The 26765-nt window shown below is 40.7% G+C and overlaps 4 protein-coding genes across 4 annotated transcripts; 2 read left to right on the forward strand and 2 right to left on the reverse strand.

The window, feature by feature from the left end:
• Positions 1 to 4698: 4698 nt before the first annotated feature.
• LOC116314533 (cystatin-A5-like) lies at positions 4699 to 5552 on the forward strand. Its single transcript, XM_031732587.2, has 3 exons — positions 4699 to 4848; positions 4953 to 5054; positions 5226 to 5552. Exons 1-3 carry the CDS (start codon positions 4774 to 4776, stop codon positions 5352 to 5354), a joined length of 306 nt encoding a protein of 101 aa, XP_031588447.2. The 5' UTR covers positions 4699 to 4773; the 3' UTR covers positions 5355 to 5552.
• A 2128-nt stretch (positions 5553 to 7680) lies between these two features.
• Positions 7681 to 11806, reverse strand: mix23 (mitochondrial matrix import factor 23). The gene is made up of 5 exons (XM_031732462.2): positions 11672 to 11806; positions 9898 to 10023; positions 8772 to 8918; positions 8082 to 8141; positions 7681 to 7981 (listed from the first exon to the last, which is right to left on the reverse strand). The coding sequence occupies exons 1-5, from the start codon at positions 11720 to 11722 to the stop codon at positions 7931 to 7933; spliced, it is 435 nt and encodes a 144-aa protein (XP_031588322.2). The 5' UTR covers positions 11723 to 11806; the 3' UTR covers positions 7681 to 7930.
• Positions 11807 to 12070: 264 nt separating this feature from the next.
• Positions 12071 to 15632, forward strand: fam162a (family with sequence similarity 162 member A). Its single transcript, XM_031732464.2, has 5 exons — positions 12071 to 12290; positions 13298 to 13396; positions 13828 to 13939; positions 14452 to 14560; positions 14977 to 15632. The coding sequence occupies exons 1-5, from the start codon at positions 12248 to 12250 to the stop codon at positions 15091 to 15093; spliced, it is 480 nt and encodes a 159-aa protein (XP_031588324.1). The 5' UTR covers positions 12071 to 12247; the 3' UTR covers positions 15094 to 15632.
• Positions 15633 to 19066: 3434 nt separating this feature from the next.
• kpna1 (karyopherin alpha 1 (importin alpha 5)) lies at positions 19067 to 26503 on the reverse strand. Its single transcript, XM_031732410.2, has 14 exons — positions 26378 to 26503; positions 25608 to 25741; positions 25346 to 25459; positions 24282 to 24381; positions 23901 to 23995; positions 23586 to 23717; positions 23360 to 23448; positions 23160 to 23259; positions 22831 to 22994; positions 22356 to 22434; positions 22137 to 22262; positions 21898 to 22025; positions 21289 to 21464; positions 19067 to 21152 (listed from the first exon to the last, which is right to left on the reverse strand). Exons 2-14 carry the CDS (start codon positions 25731 to 25733, stop codon positions 20965 to 20967), a joined length of 1617 nt encoding a protein of 538 aa, XP_031588270.2. The 5' UTR covers positions 25734 to 25741; positions 26378 to 26503; the 3' UTR covers positions 19067 to 20964.
• Between the last annotated feature and the right edge of the window lie 262 nt (positions 26504 to 26765).

A 26765-nucleotide genomic window follows, 5' to 3' on the forward strand; every position in this document is an offset into this window, starting at 1 on the left:
GTTCTGTTTGGATGCAGTTTGGCAGATTGGTGCCAGATCTTAGTGTTAATACATCTAAGTGGGTGACTGTGGCTGTAATGTAGCTTGCCATCACCAGTGTGTGAATGGGTGGATGACTGGATGTGTAAAAATGCGCTTTCAACAGTCCTTAGGGACTAGTAAAGCCTATACAAATACAGGCCATTTACCATCTAAGTTGTGGATGTTAGCAAGTGAACTTGCTAATCCAGTCAAAACTCAAAGTAAAGCTGAGGGTGATGAAAAAGATATTTGAATCCATTCCATTTGTTTTGGAAAACAAACTTTAACAGTATATAAAAGGAAAATCAATAAAGACCTGTATTTAAAAATCACATTAAATAGGTTTGCATTATTGTAGTTAGGAGTTGTAAAATTATCAAGAAAGCTTGCATCAGTTAGTTGATTCAAGTGTTCAAGTGCTTGCATTGGAGATTTTATTTGTACTCTTACTTTCTTTGGAGTTTCTTGTTCACAGTCTTACTTTGCTGAGAGTAAGAATGGGAGCAGATGTGAATAATAATAGGTTAAATTTCCCTTTGGCCTAGGACCTGTCTGAAAAGGTTACAGATAAATTGCTGGATTATTTGGGGTCAGAACAGTTGAGTTCAAGGAAAAATAAATAATAAAATATAAGCCACACAAGTTTAAGCTGTTTTATTTTTGTTTTTTATCATAAAAATTTTAGAATTAAAACATCGCACTATAACTTTGATGTGTGCTTACATTTCTGTCATGTTCCTAGAAGTAACATGATAGTGTCACACTTGTGTTTTATTTTTTTGCTCTACACATTGTTGTAAAAGTAACAGTTATTGAGGAAAATAGTAAGAATAATAGTAAGTTAATAATAACTTCAACATCTCTTCCACAAGGCATGGACTGGAAACACAAACATGGCAATGCAGTTCTGAGAGTGGCTAAAGAAAACCTGACAATCCTAATCCAAAATTGCTGAAAACATAACTCACCATTAAGCATAAGTCATTGTGCAGGTAAATAAGGACTGCGTCTCTTAACAGGGAAAAGTCTGACAGTCCTGGTTGGCTGAGGTATAAATGCAGACAAATAAATGAAAAATATGTCTCACGAGACATATCAGGGGCTTCTATGACACTTTTTTGGAAACAAGAGGATTAAAGTAGCTTTTTGAGTTGCTCTATAGGATAGTTAAACAATCACTGAAAAAGCAATCACTTGACCCAGCTGTGTTAGGTAATTATAGGCCAATCTCCAACCTTCCTTTTATCTCAAAAATTCTTGTTGTCAGCTAACAGATCATCTGCAGAGGAATGGTTTATTTGAAGAGTTTCAGTCAGTTTTCAGAGCTCATCACAGTAAAGAAACAGCTTTAGTGAAGGTTACAAATGATCTTCTTATGGCCTCTGACAGTGGACTCGTCTCTGTGCTTGACCTGCTAGACCTCAGTGCAGTGTTCCATACTGCTGACCATAATATCCCAATAGAGCAATTAGAGCATACTGTGGGTATTAAAGGTACTGCACTACAGTGGTTTGAATCCTTAGGGGAAAGGCCCTGTCCCCTCTGAGCTTCTTCCTGGATCTCGGTACTTCCAGGAGCAGCTGGTCAGCTGACCTAAGAGACCGACAGGGTATGTAGGGAGCTCAGAGAAGCTCAGAGAGCTCAAATATAAGAATTTTCAAACAAACTCTAAAAGCAAACCAATGAAGTGAGGCCAGGACAGGGGTCCTCTAAAGTGGAGTTCCTGTTAAAAGTCTTGCAGCAGTTTCTCAAAGTGGCTGCTGCAGTTTGAAATTTGCAGGAACCACAGTGCAATAATGTCAAGGACAGACTGCTCTATGCTAGGAAAAAATTCTTTTAAAACATTGTGGGAGAAAGGATCCAGTGGGAACCTCAGGAGTCACGAGTCAAACTGACAGCAGTGCAAGGGACAGAGACAGAGGGGTCAGAGTCAGGAGTGGTGATGACAGCCCTGGTGGTGACAACCTTTTCAATAAAAAAGCTCAGAAAATTATTTCACATATCAGGAGAAACTTCCAAACAGACATTCGATGGAGTATTAAGAACAGAGTCAGTGGTTTTAAATAACACATGTGGGTTATGACTGTTTGAAGAAACAATATTTGCAAAGGATTTCCTTTTCTTCTCTTTGAGTGCATTCTGGTAGCGATGCCAGCAGTCTTTTAAAATTTGCAGTTTATTATTTTTCCATCTGCCTTCTGCTCGATGACATTCCCTCTTAACAGCACGAGTTCTCGCATTAAACCAAGGCTTAGGTTTAGCCTTAGGCTGCCCGGTTTTTAATGAAGCCACAGAGTCCAAGATGGTTTGACAGCAAGAATGAAACCAGGAATTAAGCTCTTCTGTATCAGAGGAGACAAAGCCAGAAGGGTCACAGAGGAGCTCAAAAGCAGCGGAAAACTGCACGGCAGTGGAAGGGTAATAACTCGACAGCGCTGAGCGGCAGCACGAGATTTAACTGCAGTATGTGTGAAAGCAACACTGAATAACACAGGCATATGATCTGAGAGTACAGAGTCACAGATCTCCAGGTTAGTGACAGGCAGACCATATGAAAGAACAAGGTCCAGTGTGTGTCCATGCTCATGTGTAGGGCCAGGCAAGCACTGCATCAGGTTAAAGGAGTCAGTAAGGCTTAAAAAGTCCTTTAGCAATGGTTTATGAGGACAACACACATGTATATTAAAATCTCCAACAATAAGAACATGATCATCGTTGTGCATAATTCCAGCTAAAAAATCAGAGAAGTTGTTTATGAAGCTCTTACTGTATTTTGGGGGGCCGAGGAGCATCATCAAAGCCGACCACGGGTACCAATCAGGCATCAACAGGATCCAGGAAATGCTGAGACACAAACAATCTTGGGAACATTCCATGCGCTGGTTGGAAAACAGCAGAAAAATTCCTTAGGGAAACCTTCAGCTTCACCAGTCGCCCGCTTAGTTTATCCCGGTGATGATGACGCTTTCGACGGGAAGGTAGCGTGGGAACCCGGTACAGGTAACTTGGCATTTCCGATACAACTGGGGGCAAGGGTTGCTGCCCACCAGCTCCAAACGACACAATATTTTAGACCAAAGGTTGGAGGTCCAGTAGTGTCTGGCAATCATACCTCAGCAGAGACTTTGTTTTGTGAATGACACAGTTCAGAAACAATATGAACAGAAACAAACTTGGGAGTGACAGACGAAGAGCCACACACAGCGGCGCCATCTTGGTCATATTTGGTCAAGTTCACTAGGAAAGACACAAAGGATAATAGTTTGTCATTTCTGGACTGTGCTGTGCCAGTTGAGTACAAAGGAAACCTCAACACTGAAGTTTACCAGAAGTCCACACACAGAGACCAGTACCTACTCTATGACTCCCACCACCATCTGGAACACAAAGTTGGAGTAATCAGGACCCTGCAACACCTGGCAGAAAACATTCCCTCTAAGCCAGAAGGGAAAGAAAAGGAATGCACACATGTAAAAACAATAACTATTGTCTATTGAATTGTCTTTCATCAAATCAGCAAAGATGCACAGAAAAGAAGGTTCTAGGGAGAATCAGAAGGACAAAAGGAACAACACTGCAATCCCTTATGTCACATGTTCACCGGAGAAATGCTCCGGTAAACGCTCTAGACTGCCCTGCTGTTTCCCTTCTCAAACACACGGACTGAAATCAGCTGTTTGTAGCGTGAGTGCAAGTGGAACTGATAAGCAGGAGGAATAGATGGGCAGGCTAACAATTCCAAGGAATTGGATTCCTTTCACTAAATCCAGGCAAATAACTCAAAACTACTGAAATAACCACTCTTAAACACCTGTACTGAGCATTTACCATGCTGAGAATTCTACATAGAGCCAGTTTTAAGAAAGGTCTGAACGAGCAAAAACAACAACAACAAAACAAAAACAAAACGTGTATTCAGGGGGTTCTCTTTGAGGGGTGCTACAGTGTGCATTACAACTCTAACTCTTTTTTTATTATGAGTATGATTATGATATTTGCTGTTGGAAGTGGGGGATTTGTTTGTGTGGAATTTCTGGTAAAGATATTGTCAGAACAAGCCTGTATGTAGCATAAATGGATTGCTCAAACATGTGAGAATTTTAGGCTTCCCACTTTGTCCTCCCCCTGAAAGTTTAGAGCCAAGCTTTTATATTTTTATATTTGATTTAAATCATAGACAATGAGCAAAAACAAGAAGAACAAACATGACCCAGAAGGAGCTGGAATGGCATAAAATAATCAGAGCAGCATGTCACTGAGCTGGATTTCACTTGAAAGCTGAACTGACAAATCAAACTGTATGTAGCTTTGACTGGGTGACAACAGACAGACTGTAATTAAGCATGAATGTGTATTTTTGCAATTGTGACTTCGTGGTTATGTTTCCTGCCTAGTCAATCTGACCTTTAATCCTTTAAGATTTAGATATCAATTTGTTTAAAAACAACATCGGAAAACTATGTATGTGCATATCCGCTTGTTTGTCTGCAGTGTCTGAATTGCACAATTAAAATTTGTGAGAAGTGCCACAGTGTAAGCTGGAACTTGGGGGAACAATTCACAAACAAGCAACATAATTGAGAGCAACGGTTACACATGTAGCTCCACCCTTCAGGTACTGGACACACCTTCTGGTAAGTTTCCAGGGTGGTTATACAGTATAAATATGTGTAATAACCACCTGAAGTTAAACATCTGAAACACAGAAAGGCGTTCAGTTTATATCTTTGTTCATTTTAAAAGACCTTCAGAATGACTGATGCTAAACCTGGCGGATGGTCAGACACAAAGGATGCCACTCCGGAAATTCAGAAGATCTGTGATGAGGTAAACTATTAGTCTACCTTCCTTCTTCACAACTTCAACACACAAAATTCCGCGTTTTGCATTTCAGTCCAGATTTAAATAACTTTTTTTAAATTCAAACTCAGGTCAAGGGACAAGTGGAGGCAAAGACAAAGAAGAAATACGAAGAGTTCCTTGCTGTTAAGTACAGGAATCAGATCGTGAAGGGAACAAAGTATGCAATCAAGGTAACTGTTGTTGTCATTCATTTTATGTATTTGTCATTTTCATTAAAAGAAAAGAAGTAAAGCTGTGTTCATGGACAGAGTTACTCTGACATCAGTGTGACTTGTTAAAGATATTTCTGAACATCCTCAGTGTTTGACACACTACAAGCATTTCATCTCTCTTGACTGCAGGTTCATGTTGGTGGACCCAGTTACCTTCATGTGGACCTCTTTAAAAGCCTTCCAAATAACGGAGAAGACATTGAGCTGATTAAAGTGGAGGAAAACCACACCAAAGATGATCCAATCAACGCTTTCTGATCTGATCACACAGACTGCTTCAGCTGCTCATTGCGACCAAACAGCTGTTCATGGGGGAAAAAAACAGTACTATTCTGTTAACATCAAATAATTCAATGCAATAACATATAAACAGTGTATTACTTTAAATCCACAATTATTGAGAGTAATAAGCACTGTACAGTTGAATGAACAATTTTTTAAATGACAAATAAAGCATCGTAAAATATTTTGTTGATTGTTGATTCCTTGAGTCATGAAGTCATATTTCTCATAGACAATGTGAATTCATGGTTTTACTGACATGAAGTAAATGTCATTGGTGGGACAAAAAGTTGATATTTAATTAAACCTGAAAAGTGCAGAAAAAGTCTTGGTGGATTTTACATCAAAAACATTGATTCTTCGAAGTTTAGATTTTCATATTAGGTCATGAATAATCTGAAAAAGAGAAGACACCCATGCCTCCCATTACAGAAGCATAAACATGACACGGAGAAAAATTATAATGAGACAAAATAATCACAGCAGCAGGTGACTGTGCTGGATCTCACTGAAAAAAGCTGAACCGACAAATCGAACTGTATGTAGAGATGAAGACTGTTGATGTTTGGAAGATGCTAATTTTATACATTGTGTTTAATCAGGAGGTCAATGTATGTTACAGAAAAGGCAGCAGACAATACTGACAGTAGCAACATGACACAGACAAAAACAGCACATGTAGCATATTTTTATTTATGGTGCAATGTTGCAGAGTGCAAAGATGCTAAAAAAAAAATGTGCAAAAAATAAGTAGTTACTTTATAGAGAGTATATACATGATGATTACAGTGCCCTGTAGCGCTCTGTTGGACTGCTTTGATGTTAGTGTCTATATTGGATGATTGGATGCTGCTGAGTAAGGTGAGCAGGGATAATGGAGATGGGCTCCTCCTGAAGTCTACTGTCATCTGTACTGTTTTGCACATATTCTGCTCTAGTTATCAAATTGTCCTGGATGCATTTATTGATTCAGTTTCTTTATACACTCGTAAACAATTTCCAGCTGCTTACACACGTGATATAAAATACATCAAAGCATTGTGGTTTGCAGCGTTTTCCATGCACTGTTTTATCTGAGAGAACAAATGATAAGGGTGTTGTTTCCAGTGTTTCACTGGAAAGTTTCATCACACTCTGTTGTTCTTTGGAAGTGTGAAAGTACTGCTCTCCCATAACTTCCTTACACATGGAAATTCACCATAAATGACTTTAGTTGTTCTGCAGTTACAGGACTTGAATACATCTGAGAGACAGAGGGTGAGAGCATGTAAAGGAGGGTAACAATAATTTACTGCAAGTTTGATTTTGATTGATTATATTCTTGTTCGTGGAATGACAATCCCAGTACCTTCAGTAAATGTTTATGACTTCTCTGCAAGTCTTTTAAGATACATCACAATGTTTTTATTTATAACTGGCTGTGTTCATCATCTGTGTGGTTTGGTGAAAGAAAATTTGAGAATTTATGTTCATAAAAGTAAGAAATATCTGCATCATCCTAAAAATGTTTGAAAACACAGCTCACAGGAGTAAATATATTTGCTTGCTTTATTTCTAATGGTGGAAATTTTAGAAAAAAATCTACTCAAGTGTTTTAAGAGGAGGAAGACTCAGCTTTTATTAAACCAACAATAATTAATACCATTAATACCCGTTTGTGATCAGGTGGGGCCCTCCAGTGGAAATGAAATGAACTGCGTGTACTGGACTTGTGTGATCACTCTGCTGACAGGAGGCTGCGATACACCACTGCAGTGCTTCTATTTTTTCAGTCAGGAAACGTTATAGTGATAGAACGTGTCACCCATGACATCAGGATCAGTCACATTTCCTCTGTGAAATAGAAGTTTTAGTCCTTTCCTTATTGAGAGATCTTTACATCTCTGATAAACAGAGAAAATGATCAGATCAAATCAGAAGCACTCAAAAGTAAAATACCAACGTACGTAGTGAATACAGCTCCTGTTGTTAAGCAAGTACAACAGATCACGTTTAACAAAGACAGCTTAGTTTGGAGGATTGGCGATTTCTTATAAGGTACACTTGAGGCTGATGGAAGTGTCGTTCTTTTTGCTGGTGCTTGGTACCAAATCAAAGTTTTGGACAGACAGATTTTTGACACCATTTGAAAACTTGAGGAATGATCAAAGCTTGTAGATCTCATCGTGAGGGATGGACTGATGAACAACCCAACAGTTGTTGAACCGATTCCTGATGAAGACAGTGCATAGTAAACATTTGAATTCAATACATGTAAAAAGGACGTCTAAGGTCTACAAATGATTTCAAACTCAGACAACCATTTGACTCCATTTTTAAAAAACTCTTTTTGTACAATAATTTTGTCTTGGAAGAAGGACACAGGTGACTGTTTTACAACGGTGGTAAATTAATACAGTAATGACACCGGAATATATTTGTGTGTCGGGGAAGAGGTCGGAGATGTCCGGGTGGTGAACAGCCTGCAGCGAGGACTCAGCAGCAGTTCACAGTTTCAGCTCCAGCCTGGATTTAAACCTCGAGTGAAAGAGCTCCTTTCATGAAGCAGGACTTCATTTCACCTTCGGAGGCGTGTAGTGGATTCTGCACCTTTCGTTGAAAACCTGAACCGAGGAAACGTCAGTAAGTAACACACGATAACGACGGCTCATTTATGTGTGACTGTAGGACGAGTCAGTGATGAGAACAGCGAGCCAACAGTACCTTCAGACTTCTGTCATTTACAACTTCTTCAACGTTCAGCTCTGACTGCATCAGCTTTAACTGGGGACAGGGGAAAAAAACCAAAGTACTTCTATTATTATTTTGCTCTAATAAGATAACAGGGTCTGTTTATCCAAATTTTAAAAAAATAAAAAAAGAGAAGGATTAGATTTCCTCAGTAGTTACTTGATGCATTTAGCCCTGCAGGTTCAGTCAGTTACAGAAGGTTTGCTCTGTATTTTTAAGTTTACCATTTCAAATTTGAAGCTTTTTGCAAGTTTAAGATATTCATTTACAATTCATTTATGATCCTCACAGCACAGGAAAACTAAATTAAAGGCATCCACCGTGGATTCAGTGGCTATAGCTGCTAAACCTACAAGAGACAGAGTTAACAATGAAGCAACACAAAGTGACAGATCCTTATTTGTATTCCTCATTATGGTCAAAAACTGCAGAAACACAGAATCCTACATCTCCCCTAATGCAACTGAATAAGATTGGAGGCAGACTTCCTAGCAGTTAGAAATGCAGACTTTGTTTTAGAAAAGCAAGCTAAACTTCATGTATAAATCTAGTGGATTGCTCTTTATATGCTTGGAGCTCTACAAATAAAAATCCACTCATCCTTTTAAAAAAAAAAAAAAAAAAAAAGAAAAAAGACATGGAATTTTTATAGACAGGACTTACTTTGGTTTGCTCCTTCCTGAGCTGTTTGATTAGTGCCATGTTTTCATTGTCCTTTGCTCTTTGCTCCCGCAGCTGTCCCACCACCTCTGATGTTTGAGCTATACAAGCCTTGATAGCTTTGTCTCTGCTCAGATGAGCCTCCATCATCTGTAAGAAAACAGATATACACATACACATAAACAGACACAACATTAATATTTCTGTACGCCTTCACAGACTTCGTGCCAGCTTTCATGTCTGTTCAGACTCTTATGGCTCCTGCAGCGAAGACTTTGGAGGACAACAGCTGATTCTGACACAAGACAATTATTCAGATATGGATGACCCTGCGAAACACGCACCAGTTCTGAAACAGGGATGCTTCACACACATATACCCGGCAGCACAGCATTTCCAAAGTAAGCAACTATGACTAATTTAGCATGCGACCAGATATGGAATATGACGTCAAGCTCTCTTCCTGAGTTTTATGGCACTGAACGCTGGCCTGTGTAGACCCTTATGTTGCCATATTGTTTGTGATCGTTGACTTTTTTGGATACAAAAATATCATTAGTTGACAATTTTATCCAAAATTTGGAAACTGTCATAATTAGAGTAAGAATTCTTGAGTTTTGTTAAGCCACAGTAACCTTTGGCTTATCACCACAATTGCAGTAGAGGGCCACACCTCCATCAGCGTCATTTTACTTTACTGGAGTTCTTTCATGCCAGGTGCTTGCTCACAGGGGATCATCTGATTATTGGGGTTCTCTCTAATATTGTGGTCTCTTTTCCTTGAGGTGAACGCTGTTTTGTGAAATGAAACTGAACTTAAATAAAAGACTGAATTTGAATCCGTTCATCCCTGACTCTATGTGAAGATTTAAGGCAAGTTTAAAGAGGCTGCTTGAAATTGTTTCCCAGACACTTGATGTTAGACAGACTTCTTAACAGGTCCCCTTTGAACCTCTCCCTGGCATTGCATTGTGTTACATAACCAAACTGCCAGGTATTAAGTTCACTGTTTAAAATATGCCATTTATTTATTCTTTATTGCTGTGGTAACCTTTTTGTTGTTTTTGTGGCAATGACAATAATGGGAATTTGAATTCACAACGTGGTGAGACCTGGTGGTCACACTCACAGATTCATAGAGCTGTTTGCAGGTTTGTGTGGCATCCACTTTGCCTGAGAAGGAGACTGTGGGCACAGTGGTGTTCAGGGCATGGACGATGCGGTCGTCTATAGTGCGCATCACCTTCAGTACCTCCTGAAATAACACACAGAAGTACACAAAGAGAGTCAGCAGCTTTACATCAACTAAAACTAAACACAATACATTTGTAACACGATATGCTGTCTTTTGTCTCATTAAGATGGAGTCAGATTTAAATCTGATCGGCTGTACTCCCCACCCAAAAATGATGGTTCAAAATGAGTTGCTTCCTTAAGGAAATAAGTTTATGTATCTTGTTTACAACAGAGGGCAAGATGGCAGGCAAGATTAACAAGGCTCATTTAGCAGCTGATAGCTGGAGGATCAAACAAGCCTGCTACTGAGAGAAAAATACACACGAAGATAAATATAATTTACTTTAGCCTGCTACCATACTTTTAAGGAGGGATCCAAACATCTTTAGCCTGCTACCATGAGAGAAAAAAATACAGGTTTAATATAAAGTTGAACCTGTTGAACCCAGAGATAAATATAATTTACATATTTGATTAGCAAAAGGGTAAAGGATTAATGTAGTATTCTGTGCTCACAATGCTCTGTATCCACTGCTTTCCTTATATGGTCATTTGCATGCATTTGCATGAACAGCATGCCTGCAAAGTGTAGACAGTTAAGGGAGGGGGGTAATTGCATCAGCTCTAGGAACACACTAATAGGCTGCTATTGGTTGTTGTTTATTTTCTTAACTGTGGTTTAGATGCTTTGCTCGCCAAACAAACAAATTGACGGCATGAATGATCATCTCCAAAACCACCTAGAAAAAGAAGTCAAACCTCTAAATCTTCAAAATTAATGTTAGAATAAGAGGCAAGTTTACATGCAACTAAAAAACATTGAGTCTGTCCTGTGCTGTCCAGACAACTGGGGAAGTACAGTCTTCCACAGGAGCTGCTGGTCCAGCTTTTCCCCTTAATTTCTCTCAAGAACCAGGAAGCGGGCAGGGAAAATTTAACACAGACTTTTGATCTGCTGCCATCTGGCTTCTACATTCTTTCCCTTATGGTTTGTCACACTACTTCAATAACAAAGTAGCATAGCTTTGGTCAGTAAACTCCGTACTCTGAGAGGACTTCTGAGTGAAAGAATCTGAAATATGTACTTTTTCCCCCCAATGGGATTTTTTTTGAGCAGAAATGCATGAGGCTCCTTTTTTAATCAGATATGGCTGTGTGTATTCTGGCATCAGCACATAAAAAGATAAGCGCTGCCCTTCTGCTGGCTTGCAAAGGCTGACCAATCAGAAGAAAGAGTGCTTTTGCTGCCTGGAGATAGGCGCTAAAATGACTTTCCAAAGCCTCATAAACAGCCTATATGGAATAAATAAATGTACGTGTGTTAATTATGAATTATGCAAAGCGAGTTCAGTCAAGTTCTAGCATAAAAATATAAATCTGGAAAATAACACAATAAACCAAACCATGACATCTATAAATAAATTATGGCAATTTAGAGAGTCAGTTATGAAAGGCTGCACGGGTTTGCTGATCCACATACTGAAAGCTCTGAGCACTGTGCCTCCTTGAACTCGTGCAGGTCTTTAGTAATCAGGAGGGTCACCAATTCATCGGCTCTCGCGCAAAATAAACAGCGCGGCAAGCGAACTGCGGGGGAGGCGGTGATTCGACTGGCCGTCGGTGCGTGATCGGCCTTCACGGAACAATTAATCAGTCGTTAACGTTACCTGAAACATTGAATAGTCCTCACAGTTTAAACTTCCACCGGGCGCCGCCATAGTGGACTGCACGGGTCCTTCACCAGGATCACCGGGGATGGAGGTGGCTGTCCAAGAAAGTGCCTGCACGGAAAGGCTTTAATAATGCCTAAAGGTTATTTATTTGTTTTTGCCGCATTCACAAATTACCATCTGCCGCACGTATTAACGCAAAGTGAATATATTAAAATAAATAAAAATACAAGTATAGTGAATAACACCATTTTTACTAATACGTTTTCCACTTGTTCGTCTTAACTTTAGCTTAACTCCCAGCAGCCCTGTTTGTGATTCCTAATAATTAAACCACAACCTAGCGAAAGCAAAGCCCCCACCACAGCCACAGAGGGTGGACGCTGTCCAAACGGCATAAATACGGGCCCTAGCTTGTTTCTTTTGATCAGTCATACGACACAGCGTCCTATCTTACGGGTCCTGTTAGCTAGCTGTTTGACATTCAGCAGCTGAGGAGGGACTGACAGATTTCCAGCGCACTTTAATGGCTTTTTAGAGACACTGGACTTTGTGTATTCAATCAGCAAAAGCATGAATTTCATCAGATCCCGCCTTTCTATCGGCAGCCTCCTCGGTTCGTATAGCTGACTTGAATTTCTATGTTTTCGTTGCGTAATAACTCGCTTGAATACTCTCTCTGATGCTTGTTGATGTTATTTGGTTATAAAATCAGCTGTAAGTTAGTTCTGGACTCTGTTATAAATAAATGTTTGATGCTTTTTCGAGGTCTTGCATTTGTTGGAATGGTATTTCCTGTCTATTTGTGGCAGTAAAAGCAATTTGTGAAATTGGTGCGTGGTGTCTCGGTAAATTATCCCATTAAAAACATTTGGCCTAGTTAACTTCTTTTATTATCATTATACGCTATTCAGGCCTGGTTAACCAGGCACTCCTACTTGGTATGAAGAGTGTCTTTAATTGAAGATGTTCGTAGTCGTGTTTGTTTGTTTTTTGTAAAATTAAACACTTCTCAGTTTTAGCCCCTTCAGGTGTCATGATTTCTGTTTTGTGTCATGTAGTTGTCACTTGTGTCCAATTTAGAGCTTTAGATATAGATACTTTATTGAGCCCACAAAGAAAATTGCTTTTATATCAGGAGGATAAAGAATAACGGTATACAATAAATACACAACTTAGTTAAAGTGCTACAGACGTATAATGAGGACTTTGAGACAGTGCAAAACAGAATTGTAAAAATAAATGAATAAAAATGAGGTTAAGTTAGGATAAAAAGTAATACTGACATTGCGCAATAGCAAATTCGTTTGAATAATTCAGATTCAACGCTAAATGATTCTCATAATATTCGTTTATTCTCTTTTCCTTGGCATTTTGCCCCAGCGTAATTAAAGAACGTAATTTAATTTTGAGCCTTTTAAGGGCTGTTCTCAAATTTGTAATGCTAAAGTTGTGATTGGGTGATTAATTAGTTGTTGCAACACGTTACTAAATTTCTTGTTTAACTGTTTAATTTCTTTTTTCAGTAGCATCAGCTAGTTCTGTCGTCACTAATGTGACTTCCTGCTTTACTCGATGTGATACTAGTGCAGGTAATACACACATTGTTCTGTATCTAAACAGGTCAGAGGAGACATGTCATTCAGACATGGAGCCACAGAGGGATGTGCAATAAACTGCAGGCTACCAAAGCGGAGGCCTCACCTGCAGCACCAGCACATGGTAGGGTTTGAACAGCAGATAAGCTGCCCACCCCTTTGTCTCATCTGTACAACCCCAAAAAGTAAGGCCTAGTTCAAAAGTCATCATAAGACAATGCACAATATTTACTGATAAACCTGAAAAAAACTAAATACCATCTTCTAAGTTTGAACTTGAACTTCTATGTTTTCATAAAAACGTGTGGCATGACTTTAATATGGAAAATGCTACACTCATAGTGATGTAAGAGTATTCTAAAAATGTTGACTTTGTGCGTTGCAGGGTATTTGTGATGGTTAAGTGTGTGAATTTTTTAAATCCCAAAAGACTAAGAGGGACACAGGAAGTGAGGTCGCAGTGTACAGGTCACGATGTGAATCTCTGGCTTTTTGTTCAGGAAGCACGTGGAGTTGCAGGCTTCATTATAATGCGTGCTTTGTTAATTCACACAGAGCCACGTCCTGCATTCAGAGTCCCAGGCTACAGGCCCTCAGATATGGACAAGAAGATGCTGATCTGGTCAGGGCGCTTCAAGTCAGCAGACCAGATACCAGAGACTGTGTCGTAAGTAGCCTTTTCCTGTTTATACCAGACCTCCCGGCACACCGCAGTCCAACTGCCTCTGTCACATTCAGTTAAGTTACATCACAGGAACAGGACTAGCTAACAGGATGAGCGGCGGCACAGCGTGTAGCTGGTCCTCGGACAGCTGCAGTTCAAACAAGCCTTCTATTGGTGACTGGAGAGGATTATCTTGGCATCAGGGCGGAGATCACATCTGATCTGCTGCTGCGATGTAAAGACCTACATGGCAAGCTTATAAACAGAAGCCCTCCTATGTCCTGTACTCAAAAGCCCCAGTATCCAAAACAAAGCAAAATGTGTGAATATCTGCTGACAGTCAACGATGCTGCTATAACTGGAACAAAAGGCCCCGTAAATATCGTGCTACTGCGCTGATCCTCAATAACAATAACAAGATTAAATGCTGAGGTCTTCTCATGTTTCAAGCCTACTTTTGAGCCAAGAAAACATTTCCTAATGAGTTTTCATGTGTACATGTGCTTCTTCTACAGGTTTGAGATGATTGATGCTGCCAGAAACAAAATCAGAGTAAAGGCTGCCTACGTGATGATGGCTGCCACGATAGGAGCCTGTATGATTATGGTGTTCATGGGCAAAAGGGTAACAATGGATGAATGAGTCTTGCGTGAAACTTTTTTTTTTCTCTCTCTCTCTCTCTTTTCAACTCCGGTAACTGTCAACAAGGACAGACATGTCATCACTGCTTATCCAGTAATGTGAAAGAGCAGGTTTAATCCTGCCTGTTCACATAGGCTCATGTACGTCATGTTATGAATAAACAGAGCAATGACTTGCAATTAAAAGTTTCGTCACAAAATGTCCCAAAGTTCCCACTGTGACATTTCAACCTATGTTTAAAAATAGCAGGATATCAAAGCGGAAAATGTATCACAATTTTAAGTCCCCTGCAAGAATTTTAATAATTAGTGAGTAATTTAATTCTCACTGCTTTGATTCATGCATTGCCTCCGTATTCTCATTCAAATTTAAATAATGCCACATGTATTTTCCTGCAGGCTCTTGCCAGGAATGAGACCCTGACGGCACTAAACATCGAGAAGAAAGCCAGATGGAGGGAAGAACTCAAGAAACCAAGTGAAAGTGCCGCTGCCCTGTCTGACAAGGCTCAGTGATGGAAGATGACTCGTTCAGACACGCTCATGATTTATTCTCAAACCCAAGCCAATAGCGTCCCACTTTCTGTGTATACCACAACTTCTCCAGTCCCACCGTTTGGAGGTGTAGTGCAACCAAAAAAATATCAGCAGTAAATTCTGAGTAGTGCTTTTGCAACTAGGAAATTGGCCTTAACAATAGTTTGGAATAATTTAGTACCTAATGCAAAATGTATCTACTTAGTGAATGTATATAAATAACAGGGTTATAAAGTGGCACTTGATTAATGGCACAAACCATTATTTTGGTAGTGCCATTTGGTTGTCTCAGACCAGTGGAGGGTTTACTATTGCTGCAATGTGCATTTATGCCTTGTGAAAACATTGTCTTTCCCCTTTTTTGTGGAACATTAAGTAGCTGATTGGATGTGACTTGTTCACCTGTGCAGTGGGCCCCTCTAACTGGGCTTCTTATTTCATGGCCACTATGATGTGCCATCTGTGTTTGAATGTGGTGAGCACCAAAACTAGTGCAATAAAGCAGTTCTATAAAAATGTGCAGTCTCATTTAATGACCCCTGGTTTGGGCACATGTGGACACCTTCCAAGGCTATTGGAAGGCTTATTTCAGGAAATATGCACCATTGAATACCCCCTGCCTTTATTTATTTATTGCAGCTATCTCTACTAAAGTTTGGGAGGGTAATTTGGATAATATGGTATCTTATTTTCCCTGCAATAGATATCCCCTGCCTTACCTCATTATATCGGATGGGGGGTAAAAGGCCTTATCTTTAACTTTTTAATGGGTGAAGTGATACAAGGTGCTATAATACAGTTTAGCTGTATGTGCTTTTGCCAATAGTAAATCTTTGATTAACAATAAAAGTTTGGGCGACAAAATTATTCTAACTGCCCTTACCTTTTACTGCGATTGGTGTGTGCATGCATGTGATTCTGTGCTGCGGGTGGTTTTTGCACATGCGGGGAATGTAAACATGGCAAACGGCCCAGAGCTTGTCTGTAGCGCTCAGTCAGAATGACTAAGCAGAGGGGTTGAGGTTTTTTTTGTTTGTTTTAACATATATGATTGAATTAAAGATTAATAAACAGTTGATTAATAAACAGTTTTGAATATGAAAAGTGCTGGTTTAAAGATTAAATTTGGTTTTCAATCATGTCTGTGAAAAAGAGGGAGGATAAGGTGTTGCTAGACGTCAGCTGATTATATGTCAACATTGATGGGATAACCAGAGAGAGAAGGGGATGCAAATGAGTGTAAAAGAGGGCACCTGGGAACATTCGGGGTTGTTTCTTCCTCTAGTTCTTCTGATGAGCATAAGAAATCTGAAGATTTGGCTTTGGTGGTCCGCAGTTAGAAATTATAAGAAATAATGCCAGAGGAGCAACCAGTGTGGAGACACTAATTGGATTTATAATTTTTGACTTTTTCTCTGCTCATTTTCCTGCATTAGATTATAAATTCAACAGGATTTGGACTCTGCTTCTCTCCCATTGGGTTATATACCTACACGGAAGAGATAAGTGTGTCGGTGGCCAAGGTGTGGTCATTCTCTCCAATCTCGCTCACAGAGTAGAACTAAATCAACATTAGCTCAGAATAGGTCATTAAGATAGGTCGTATTTGTGTTTGGCCTTTGCTTTGCTTCTGCTAAATTACTTTAATAAAATATCCTGCATTCAAAAAGCCTAAATTGTGGGCATTCCCTTTTTAACCCTTTGTGAGTAAAGGTAAAAAACTGAGTTTTAATGTTCATTTTAAGTACTGTTAGCATGAGGTAATACCTGGACGCAAGAGGGGGTGCACAGGTAGTCCAATTCCAGGATGGCACATCAATACGTGCCATTGCTAAGTTTGCTGGGTCTCCCAGCACAGCCAAGAGCATGGAGAAGATTCCAGGAGACAAGCAGGTACTCTAGGAGAACTGGACATGGTGGGTCTACCACCATGGAGCCCAACTGGCATTCACTGTAAAATACTGGAATTTCCAGGTCCACCACTGACGACCTGTGATTTTTACAGATGAGAGCAGATTCACCCTGAGCACATGTGACAGACTTGAAAGGGTCTGGATAAGCAGTGGAGAACATTATACTGTCTGTAACACTGTTCAGATGACCATTTTGGTGGTGGGTCAGTGATGGTCTGGGGAGGCATATCCATGGAGGGAGGCACAGACCTCTACAGACTAGGCAACAACACCCTGACTGCCATTAGGTTTCAGGGGGTTGTTTTCAGAGCCAACACTGGTGCCGTGGATCCTGGGTCCACCCTGGTGCATAACAACACCTGGATTCACGAGGCGAGAGCATACAGTGAATGAACGGATTGGTACCATCAACTCGCTCCCCCTGATTCACCTGACCTAAACTGGGGACATAGTTCCACCAGGATCCACCAGGACACCATCCTGGGGATCTCCATTCATTCCCAGATAATGGGGCATGCTTTCATTCCTAACACATTGCCCAGTCCTTAACAGTGTAGATATCGAGCATTTTTTTCCTCATTCAGATGTCATGTGTTTTCAAAGTGTTTAGTTTTTTTGAGAAGTGCAGTTAGAAGTGGAACAACCACCTGCTCAGCTGAGATAAGTATTGATAAGCACGTGGTAATGCCCCAATCATCCTACATCTACTCAGCTACAAGCAGACAGTTCTAAATATTGTAAGTGGTGGCTCTGACAATTTTTTCTGCATTATTCTGCAAAAAAGTTTTCATATCAGCAACTGCATATGTGATAGGTCTTTAATATGGTTCAACCTACATACTCAGCTGTGAATTTGAATGGTAGCATTCTCATCATGCACCAACACAAGCTAGATGGCTGTATAATTCAACCTGTTTCACCTTCTCAACTTGTAACATTTGCACTTCCTGTTACTGATAATAGGACCTACAAATAATGATAGTAAATGAATCTTTGCAAGGTTTTAGCTGAGTGGCAACCTCCAGAGCTTAATAATAACGTGCCAAAAACTGCAGTTGCTCTGGTGGCCACTTAAGGTCATCAGCCTCTGTACTCCCATCTTTAAACAGTTACAACCAAAAACTGCTCTGTTTCTCAGCACAAATTAGGAAGTGTCTGTGATGCACCCATCCAGTTTAAAGTCTAAACAACTTCATACTCCACTTGCATCCAAATGTAATCCTTCCTGGCTCTAAATACACACGGAAGCAGCCAAAATAATAATAAAGCTAAAGCTTTAAAAAGCAGCTGCTTTTCCGAAGCTGCATCCTTTAGGGGTTGCCGCAGCAGATCATCTGCCTACATCTCACCCCATCCATTAGCATCCTTTTCAGTCCTCCTTCACTACTTCCATAAATCTTTTCTATGGTCTTCTTCTTTTGCCTGGCAGCTCCATATCCATCCACCATCCCTACTCTGCACATGTCCAAACCATCTCAGCCTTGCCTCCAAACCCCTTGACCCAATCTGTCCCTCTGATGTACTCATTTTTAATTTTGTCCATTCTGGTCCGAGCATCCTCAGCTCAGCCTTCTGTCTATTGTCAGTACTACCATTTTCAAACCATACATAACAGCAGGGTCTCACTATTATCTTGTAAATCTTCCCTTTTACTCTTGCCGCCATCCATCGCAAATCACCTCTAATGCTAATCTCCACCCACTCCACCCTGCCTGCACGGACTCCTTCTCCTTGGGCACTCATTGTTTTGAATGGTTGAATCCACCTTCACTACCTTTCCACCCATCTCCCTCTCACAGCCACAGATGCCTGGATTCTGTGTGGCGCCTACTGACTTTAACACAGTCTAAAAATCAGAGTGATGTCACGGTGGCTTCAGCCATCTTTTAGCATTTATGATTCTAGCAAGCTTTGATATAATGACACGGAAAATAATTAGTTGCTGCCTTAAACTGAAGGAAGCAAGTTAATAAAAATCCCATTATAAAAACAAAACAAAACAAAAAGACTCAGTGACTCTTAATGAAACCGATTAAACATTGTAGTTCATGAAACGACTTTTATGCAAATGGCATAACAGGGGACAGATGCACAAACCCAGTACAACAAACAGTAATGAACACGTAGAGCTGGTCATCTTTTGCTAAGATTTTGACAAAAATAAGCAATGTAAAGAGGACTTGGTAAACAAACATTCAGTTTTGCTAACTAAGGTGATCACCGGGGTTTTCAAGTTTTAATCTGGATTTTTCTTGAAATTATGTGGAAGGATTTCTGTAGAATAAGGATTATGGCACCATCAGCTACATGGCAGATGCTAAACCCCAAATTAAAAATAACAAAACAAAAACATTTTATTGAAAATAAGACCGACTGTGGGCCTAATAACTGGCATACTGTATGTTTCTGATTTGGCATGATCAAATTGGAAAAATACTACCTGAACACGTATTGGAACGTTATTTTTTACACAGCCAATTGGCTAAATGGCCAATTTTCCAAATGCAGTCTGATTGGTAGAGGTTGCTTTGTCAGAATAAAAGTTCTTCTAGCTTTGCTGAGGAACCATGATCCTCCGACTGCGATAAGTGTGTGCTAACATTTTCAGTCCACAATCTGCTCGAGTCTCTCTGTGGTTAAGGGCAAAACAGTGTAAATCCTTGTCATACCAGGAGGGTGGGGGGGACAACAATAAAGACCACCTCTTTGCACCTCGCTTTTTTAGGAGGGAAGAGCCGTGCCATTAACCAATTACATAGCTAATGTAAAAACTGTGGTCTATTGTCAATGAGCAGGCATCAGTCCTGAACTAAAGTGCTGCAAAAGAAATGAAATTATGGTAATTACAAAAAAAAAAAAATCCCCACTGGTCAGAAACCAGGGTTAAATAGTCTATTTTGTCTTGTCCAAGTCTGTCCAGTTGTCTCAGTGCGAGGGAAGACTCCGGTTCCCATGATTCCATGGGGTTAATTCACGCCACACCAGAAGGCAGCAGGCAGTCTAAACTCTTCGGGATGGAGCCTGTGCAGGTGGAATAGTCCCATTACTGGAAAGAGGAATGCGTGATATGAGATCCATATGGGAATGCAAGCAGCCTGATTTGTCACCGACGAGCTCCAACCTTCAGCAACACAGTCACATTTCTAAAATTGTCCATCTGCGATCGGAGAACAACCTTCATTCTTGAGTCGTGCCTTTCGTAGTGGTCAGATGAGTCTTTATTTTGGAACTAGCCATGTGGCCCAGTGTGGGCATTTCAGTCCAGTGACCACAGTCGAGTGTGCGGTCAACGTCTCATGGTCAGTCCAGTGTTTAGGTTCATTATTCTCAATGTGGATGGGAGGGGGGGTTTATATATTACAAAAAAAAAAAAGAAGAAGAAAAAATGAAAATGAAATCATGTCCATGTTCGTCTGTCTCTGAGACTCATTAATGCTTCAATCAGACAAGCAGTGCAGCCCAAATACTACCACTGACTCAAGAGATAGCAATAGCCAATCCTACAGGACCACAAAGAGGTTCTTTTATTTGGGATAAGCTGAGGAGGAATTCCCCCCAAAAATAAAAAAAAATAGTAATAATGTGGGGATGGGGTTATAGGAAAAGTTTATAGCTGGAAATGTTGGGGCTTAACTAGGCAGGAGAGGTCCAGGTGCTGAGGGAAAAAATAAATTCAGCAAAAGACAGAATGAGTGAAACCTTAAACTGGCTGACAAGACTGCAGAATTCACCCGTGCTGGATGTGTGAACAGAGTGTGCCCCTTTAATGGTACGTTTTTAATAATCATGATGATGACTAAACCTCTCAGACAATGAGAAGGGGAACAGGAGGGGGAGGCAGAGGCATGTCACCCTGAATCATGGCTGTGGGGATAAAGTGAGACGAGAGCAAAGGTGAGGATGAACGTGGAGCTCTGGGAAAAGGGAGGAATTAGCATTATAGCTGGAAGCCCTCCATCGGGGCCTCGCACTGCTGGAAGAGGAACTGCTGCTGCTGCAGGTCCACGGCCGGAGCCAAAGATGGATCCTCATCTTCAGTGTTGAAGTAGCGCTCAATCAGGTCGAAGGCTTTCTGGTAGATTTCCTGGTTCTCGTGGCTCTGCAGGAACTCCAGTTTGTCCAGACCTATGAAGATAAAAGGTGGAGAGTAGTGCTAAAACAGAGGAGGCACAGTCCAGAAAATAAAAGATTAACCGATGACCAGGGTTACTGACGAGTACCGTTACTTTCCTATTTCCTTTGTCCGGATTTAATTACTTACCATAGGCTTCCTCAATGAGTGCACAGTAGGGGTTGATGCCTCCTCCCCTCTTGGCCTCCAATTCTCCCAGTCGCAGGATGTTCTCTAGGCCATTTAGAGCCACCTGAACTATTTTGGAGTCCATGAGTGTGAGCAAGTCACACAGAGGTTTTATACACCCAAGTTCCACTAAGTGCCTGCAGATGGCAGCCCACACAAAGAGTAGACATTAATTGTCATTGAAGACAAACAACCTTTTTAAGAGACAACATATTAATCAGTGAACAACACAGTACACTGAAAGAAAAACTGACATGCAAGGCTACAAGCTGATGGACAATTTCCCTAATCCCTCTCTAACTCACTGTCTTGAAAAATGATTTGAATAAACCTGTTTGAAGTCACATTTGCTACATATAATGTTTAGATTTTATGCACTTTAAACTAAGAATACAAAATAATAGTTTCGAGCCTTAAATGATACAACAAAACAGAAGTAGGTTTGTTTATAATGGAAGCGTCTGTATAATTTAAAATCAGTGGCATGAGTTGACTTCTTTACTCAAGTCAAGCGTGACTATTATGGGTACACTGGCTGTACACTGTACGTTAAGGTGCAGCAGTTTGTACCTGATTTGCTCTGCAGAACCCCCTGAGGTGGCATTGGTAATGGCCCACGCTGCCTCCTTCCTTGTGCGAAACTCTGCTACTTGCAGGATAGTGATGAGCGGAGGCAGCAGACCTGCATCTATCACCATCTACAACAAGTGGGAAACAATTTGTTAGAACCTCTAATAGTCAGCTTTTCAATCTCAGGGAACAAAAAAGAAGCTTTTTTCTAGGTTAGTCTGTAAGAATGTGCAGCACACCTGTATTTGTGCTCTGTTCCCTGCAGTGATGTTGGAGATTGTCCAACACGCTTCCTTCTTGATAGACTCCTTGGGACTGCTCAGAAGCTGAAGTAGAGACTGCAGTGCTGAACAGTTCAGAATCACCTAGAAAAATACCAAATGTTCACAGAGTCAGAAAGAGCCATTGCCTTCTGCATAAGCTTTTTTCACATCTGTCTGTGTAGATGCAGCTACCACCTGTGTCTGTAAATCGTCTCCAGTGACTATGTTTCCAACAGCCCGCAGTGCAGGAGAGACCACCTTATAATCCACGTGTCTGGAACAGGAGAGCAAAGTTGAAGTGTGAGATCATACAGTTTTTTCATCAAGTTTTAGAAATGTTAACCCTACATTTTTAGGATGGTAGCAATAATGTTAAACCACTATTTGTTGTTACTAAGTGACAAATTAAAGAGGAAAAAATGCAGTCTTAGTAAGGTCATCATGTGCTGTCAGAACAGCTTTAATGCACCTTTGCACCCTTCCTCTACAATATAACCTAATTCTTCGAGATGTTTCAGTCCTGTTAACTGATAGCACTCATGTGTTACGTGTCACTTTATGGGTATTTAACTAGAGTCCCAAGTGTTTCGCATACAATAAATCTCTTTGTAGAACAGCCTCTGAAAATATCTGTGCGTATGTGTTTGTGACTGTTTGTTTTGGCTCTCACATCAGCAGTTCGACGAGCCTGCGACAGACTCCCGAGTCAATAACAGCCTGGATTTTGTCATTTGGGCCATCTGATAGGTAGGAGAGCGCCCAGCATGCGTCAGCTAGGATGTCCGTATCGTTTACAAACAGCAGCCAAGACAGCACGCTGAGACACGGAGACACCTGGAAGAAACAAAGGGACACATTCAGCAGGTGTAACCATTATCCAGTTTAGCATATTAGCATCTTCACATAGCCTGTGACCTTGAAATCTGAGACACGATGTGCCTTTAAGCAGTGTAAGAGGTGTGCAGTTACCATAGTGATGCGTTTATCTTGGCAAATTACCTTAGTGAAATCTGGAGGTGGGTTTTTTCCTCTGCACAGGTTTGAGAGCGCCCACACCGCATTCCTCATCATTGTTAGACGATTCTGTTTGGCCAATAACCTGGAAGAGGAAAATTTGACAATCACAATCAAAGTTCCTCTTTGTTTCCCCGTAGAGGCAACTTCACAAGCAGAGAATGTAAGACTGAGGGGATACTTACTGCACCAGTGAGGGCAGTATGTTGCAGTCTATGACAAAGTCTCTGCATTCTGTGCTGTCGCCTGCTATGTTTCCCAAGGCCCACACCGCCTGAGGGTGAAGCAATTATTCAAGTCAAACAATAAAAACAACATGAAAAACTACAATTTTAATCAGTTTAAATTTGACCTCAACAAGCTGCCAGAGGTCAGTGAACACCAGGAAAGGTAAAAATGAAGCCTCCTCACCTGTTCCTGTACGTCCTCAAAATCCGAGCTGAGCATCTCTATGAATATAGGCACAGCTCCTGCCTGGATTACCACCCGTGTCTGGTGAGATGTACCTGAAGCAATGTTGGTCAATACCCACGCAGCCTCAAACTACAATCATATTCAAAACATATGAAGAAAGTTAGTGCACTGAACTCACAACACATGCAACCTTTCAGATATGATGGTGAAACAGGAAGAACACGTTGCAAACAAACATGAGGGAGAAAAAACAAAAACAAAAATCTACAAGCTTCAAATAAAATCTAATATTAGTTTTCTAGGAAAACGTACCTGCAATGTGCAGTTTTCTCTTCTTTTCAGGAACTCAACAAAGCGCTCCACCACCCCTGGAGTGGCAATGACTTCATCAATAGGTGGGTTGGGTTCTGCGTGTGAGGTGACGTGGCAACAATTAATACAGGCATACTTAACAGCATTACACCCCATGTAACATTCACTCCGGCCACTCTGATATTGTGTAGTTATGAATTTTAGCAGGAATGCTTTGGCAGCGGTAAACTGTGAGATAGAGTGGCAGATTATGCAGCTCAAAAAAATGCTTTTGTCCTTGCATTGGGCCTCAATCAGTTATCATCTTTCCCTTGTAAGACATACTGAAACAAATACAAAGACAGGAGTGGCTGTAATGGGCAAAGCTAGGGCCCCACTTACCTTTAGAAAGTAGTTTCCTAAAGCGCTGAGTACCTATTAGCTGCTGCTCAGGAGAGCTGGAGAAAATCATCTGAATCATGTCTTCAGAGATCACCCCACCCTGTGTGGCACAACAATGGGGATTTTATATAACACATATGAATTGCTGTAACAGCTGACTTGATGTGTGCAGTGAGTGATGACATCTCATATGCCTGGATATCAGGAATGTTTTTGGTACAATGAGTTTTGTCAGTTGACGAAACTCGAAAAGCGTAACCACACTTTTGAATGTTTCACTTTCATTTTTGCCACTTGCCTGGTCTGCTCAGTGGTGCTGAATGTTCACTCCTCACATGGTACACTATGCAATAATTTCCTGTCGTTGTATTTTTTTACTCAGTTGTATATAGCATTTGTATTCTATTTTTATCTTATTGTATATTTTATTCTATTTTATTCTACTGTATATAGTATTTTATTTTATTCTATTCTGTACAGTTGTGTATGTATTTATTCTTATTTTCTAATTTTTGCTTCATAACTTTTGCACTGTCCACTTCCTGCTGTGACAAAACAAATTTCCCACATGTGGGACTAATAAAGGTTCTTATCTTATCTTATCTTATCTTAAACATGCTTAGAGACAGTGCCCTAACTGATTAGAACTAAATGCATCACAGAGGAATTTATGCAAATTACAGTTACTAACATGCTTACAGACAGTGCCCTAACTGATTAGAACTAAATGCATCACAGAGGAATTTATGCAAATTACAGTTTGTGTGCTAAAATGTAACTTTGCATACAACATTGTGGTCTGGTGAGGCGAGAAACATACTGCACTGTGTACGAAAGATTCAACATGCTATTTGTGTGGTTTGCTATGTGTCAATGTCACTGCATACATTAAAACTTGTGTTGTTTAGAACATGACACAGAAAAGCTCCTCTACAGCCTCCATGAGTTTTACAGAAAAATGACCCAAGTAATCATTTAGACATAAAACCAACATGTTTAGATGCCATCTGATTACCAGAAAGGCGTGTATGTGTGACAGAGCAGACATATGAATGCCTTCTCACCATGAGTGGGTCCATGTTGTTGGCCTGGGACTCCAGATAGCCGCTATCAGCCATCCCATCCTCGTCCAGGGTGCCATCATCCTCCACAGTGGCGACATTTCTCCTCTTAAAAAGCTGCAACAGAAGTACAAATAGGCATTTCCCTTCCAACACTAAATTGCTGCAAACAAAGCATGGCCTCAAGTTTACTCCAAACACTGGCAGTATGTAATTTCAGGATCATTATGACGGTTTTAGTTGTACAGTATAACACATTGCTTACTTGCTCATCCTTCTTCTGTTTACGGAGCTGCAGGCCTTCCTCTTCCCTCCTCCTTCTCATCTCATCTGTGTTGAGAGACTTATTCTTGTAGCTTTTGAGGCGTGCATTGTCCTTACCCTGACTCATTGTGCAGCCTGAGAAGAGTCAGAAGTCTATTATTTGGATATGCTTTGGAGCAAATCTTTCAAAGTTCCCAAATGAGAAACAACAAACCCTCCTGTTTTTTCTTTTTTCATATTTTTTTTTATTAAACACCACCAACTGTACTGCAAAGACTAGCAAGACAGACACCAACTAACGTAGCCAACGCTGGCATAGCTACCGGTGTGCATCATTCCTCTCAAAAAAGATTGTTCAACAAACAGGGTCATGTAAGGATAGCAGCTAGCCTATTAGCTTCCCGTGCCTTGATGCAGCGTGAAAAGAAAGCATCATTTTACCACCTACTGATCGGGGTCCAGTACTTCCGTTGTCAACTCACAACTCGGACAAGCACAAGGAAAACCCAAAAGCACAAGTCCCTCGGGAGGGTACACTTGGTCAGCTGGCTAATGTCAACGCCGCTCTTAGCCTCCTCTACTATCGAAAGCTAGCTGGCAGCCAGCGGCTAACTGCTGTAGCTAACATTAGCTTAGTACCAAAATCCATTACATTAACTTTAGCGCAAACGACAGACCACCGTCTGAGACAGTAAGAATTCATTTAACTTCTCATTATGAATCGCTGCCACACATACACAGCTAAAATGTAAACGTTTTTCGTTATCTAACCTGTCAGATTGGGCTCCGTAATCCCCTTATTCGCTAGGCCACCGTTTGAACAGCCGTCGCCGGTATACTAGTGCGCATGCGTCCAACTAAACGCAAACGACCCACAACTCCCCCGCACGTATCTAAGCTCCGCCCCCTCCCACGCCTCTTTTTTCCCTCTTCTTTTTGCTTTGTAAATTAACAGAAATGTCTGTGAAGGTTCTCAGTCATCAGAAATGCGACGTTTGCTTCATAAACAGTTTGACAAACAAGCGGTGGCTGCAGGGTTACATTCATGGTATAACCGGCATACACACAGCCTCACTACGTGTGTGATTGTGCAGGAAATACAACTGTGCGCTCTTCGAAAATCCATCTATCCATTTATCCTCATCACTCACCTCTATGT

This window comes from Oreochromis aureus, linkage group 9 (genome assembly GCF_013358895.1).
Source record: "Oreochromis aureus strain Israel breed Guangdong linkage group 9, ZZ_aureus, whole genome shotgun sequence".
NCBI classification, from domain to species: domain Eukaryota; kingdom Metazoa; phylum Chordata; class Actinopteri; order Cichliformes; family Cichlidae; genus Oreochromis; species Oreochromis aureus.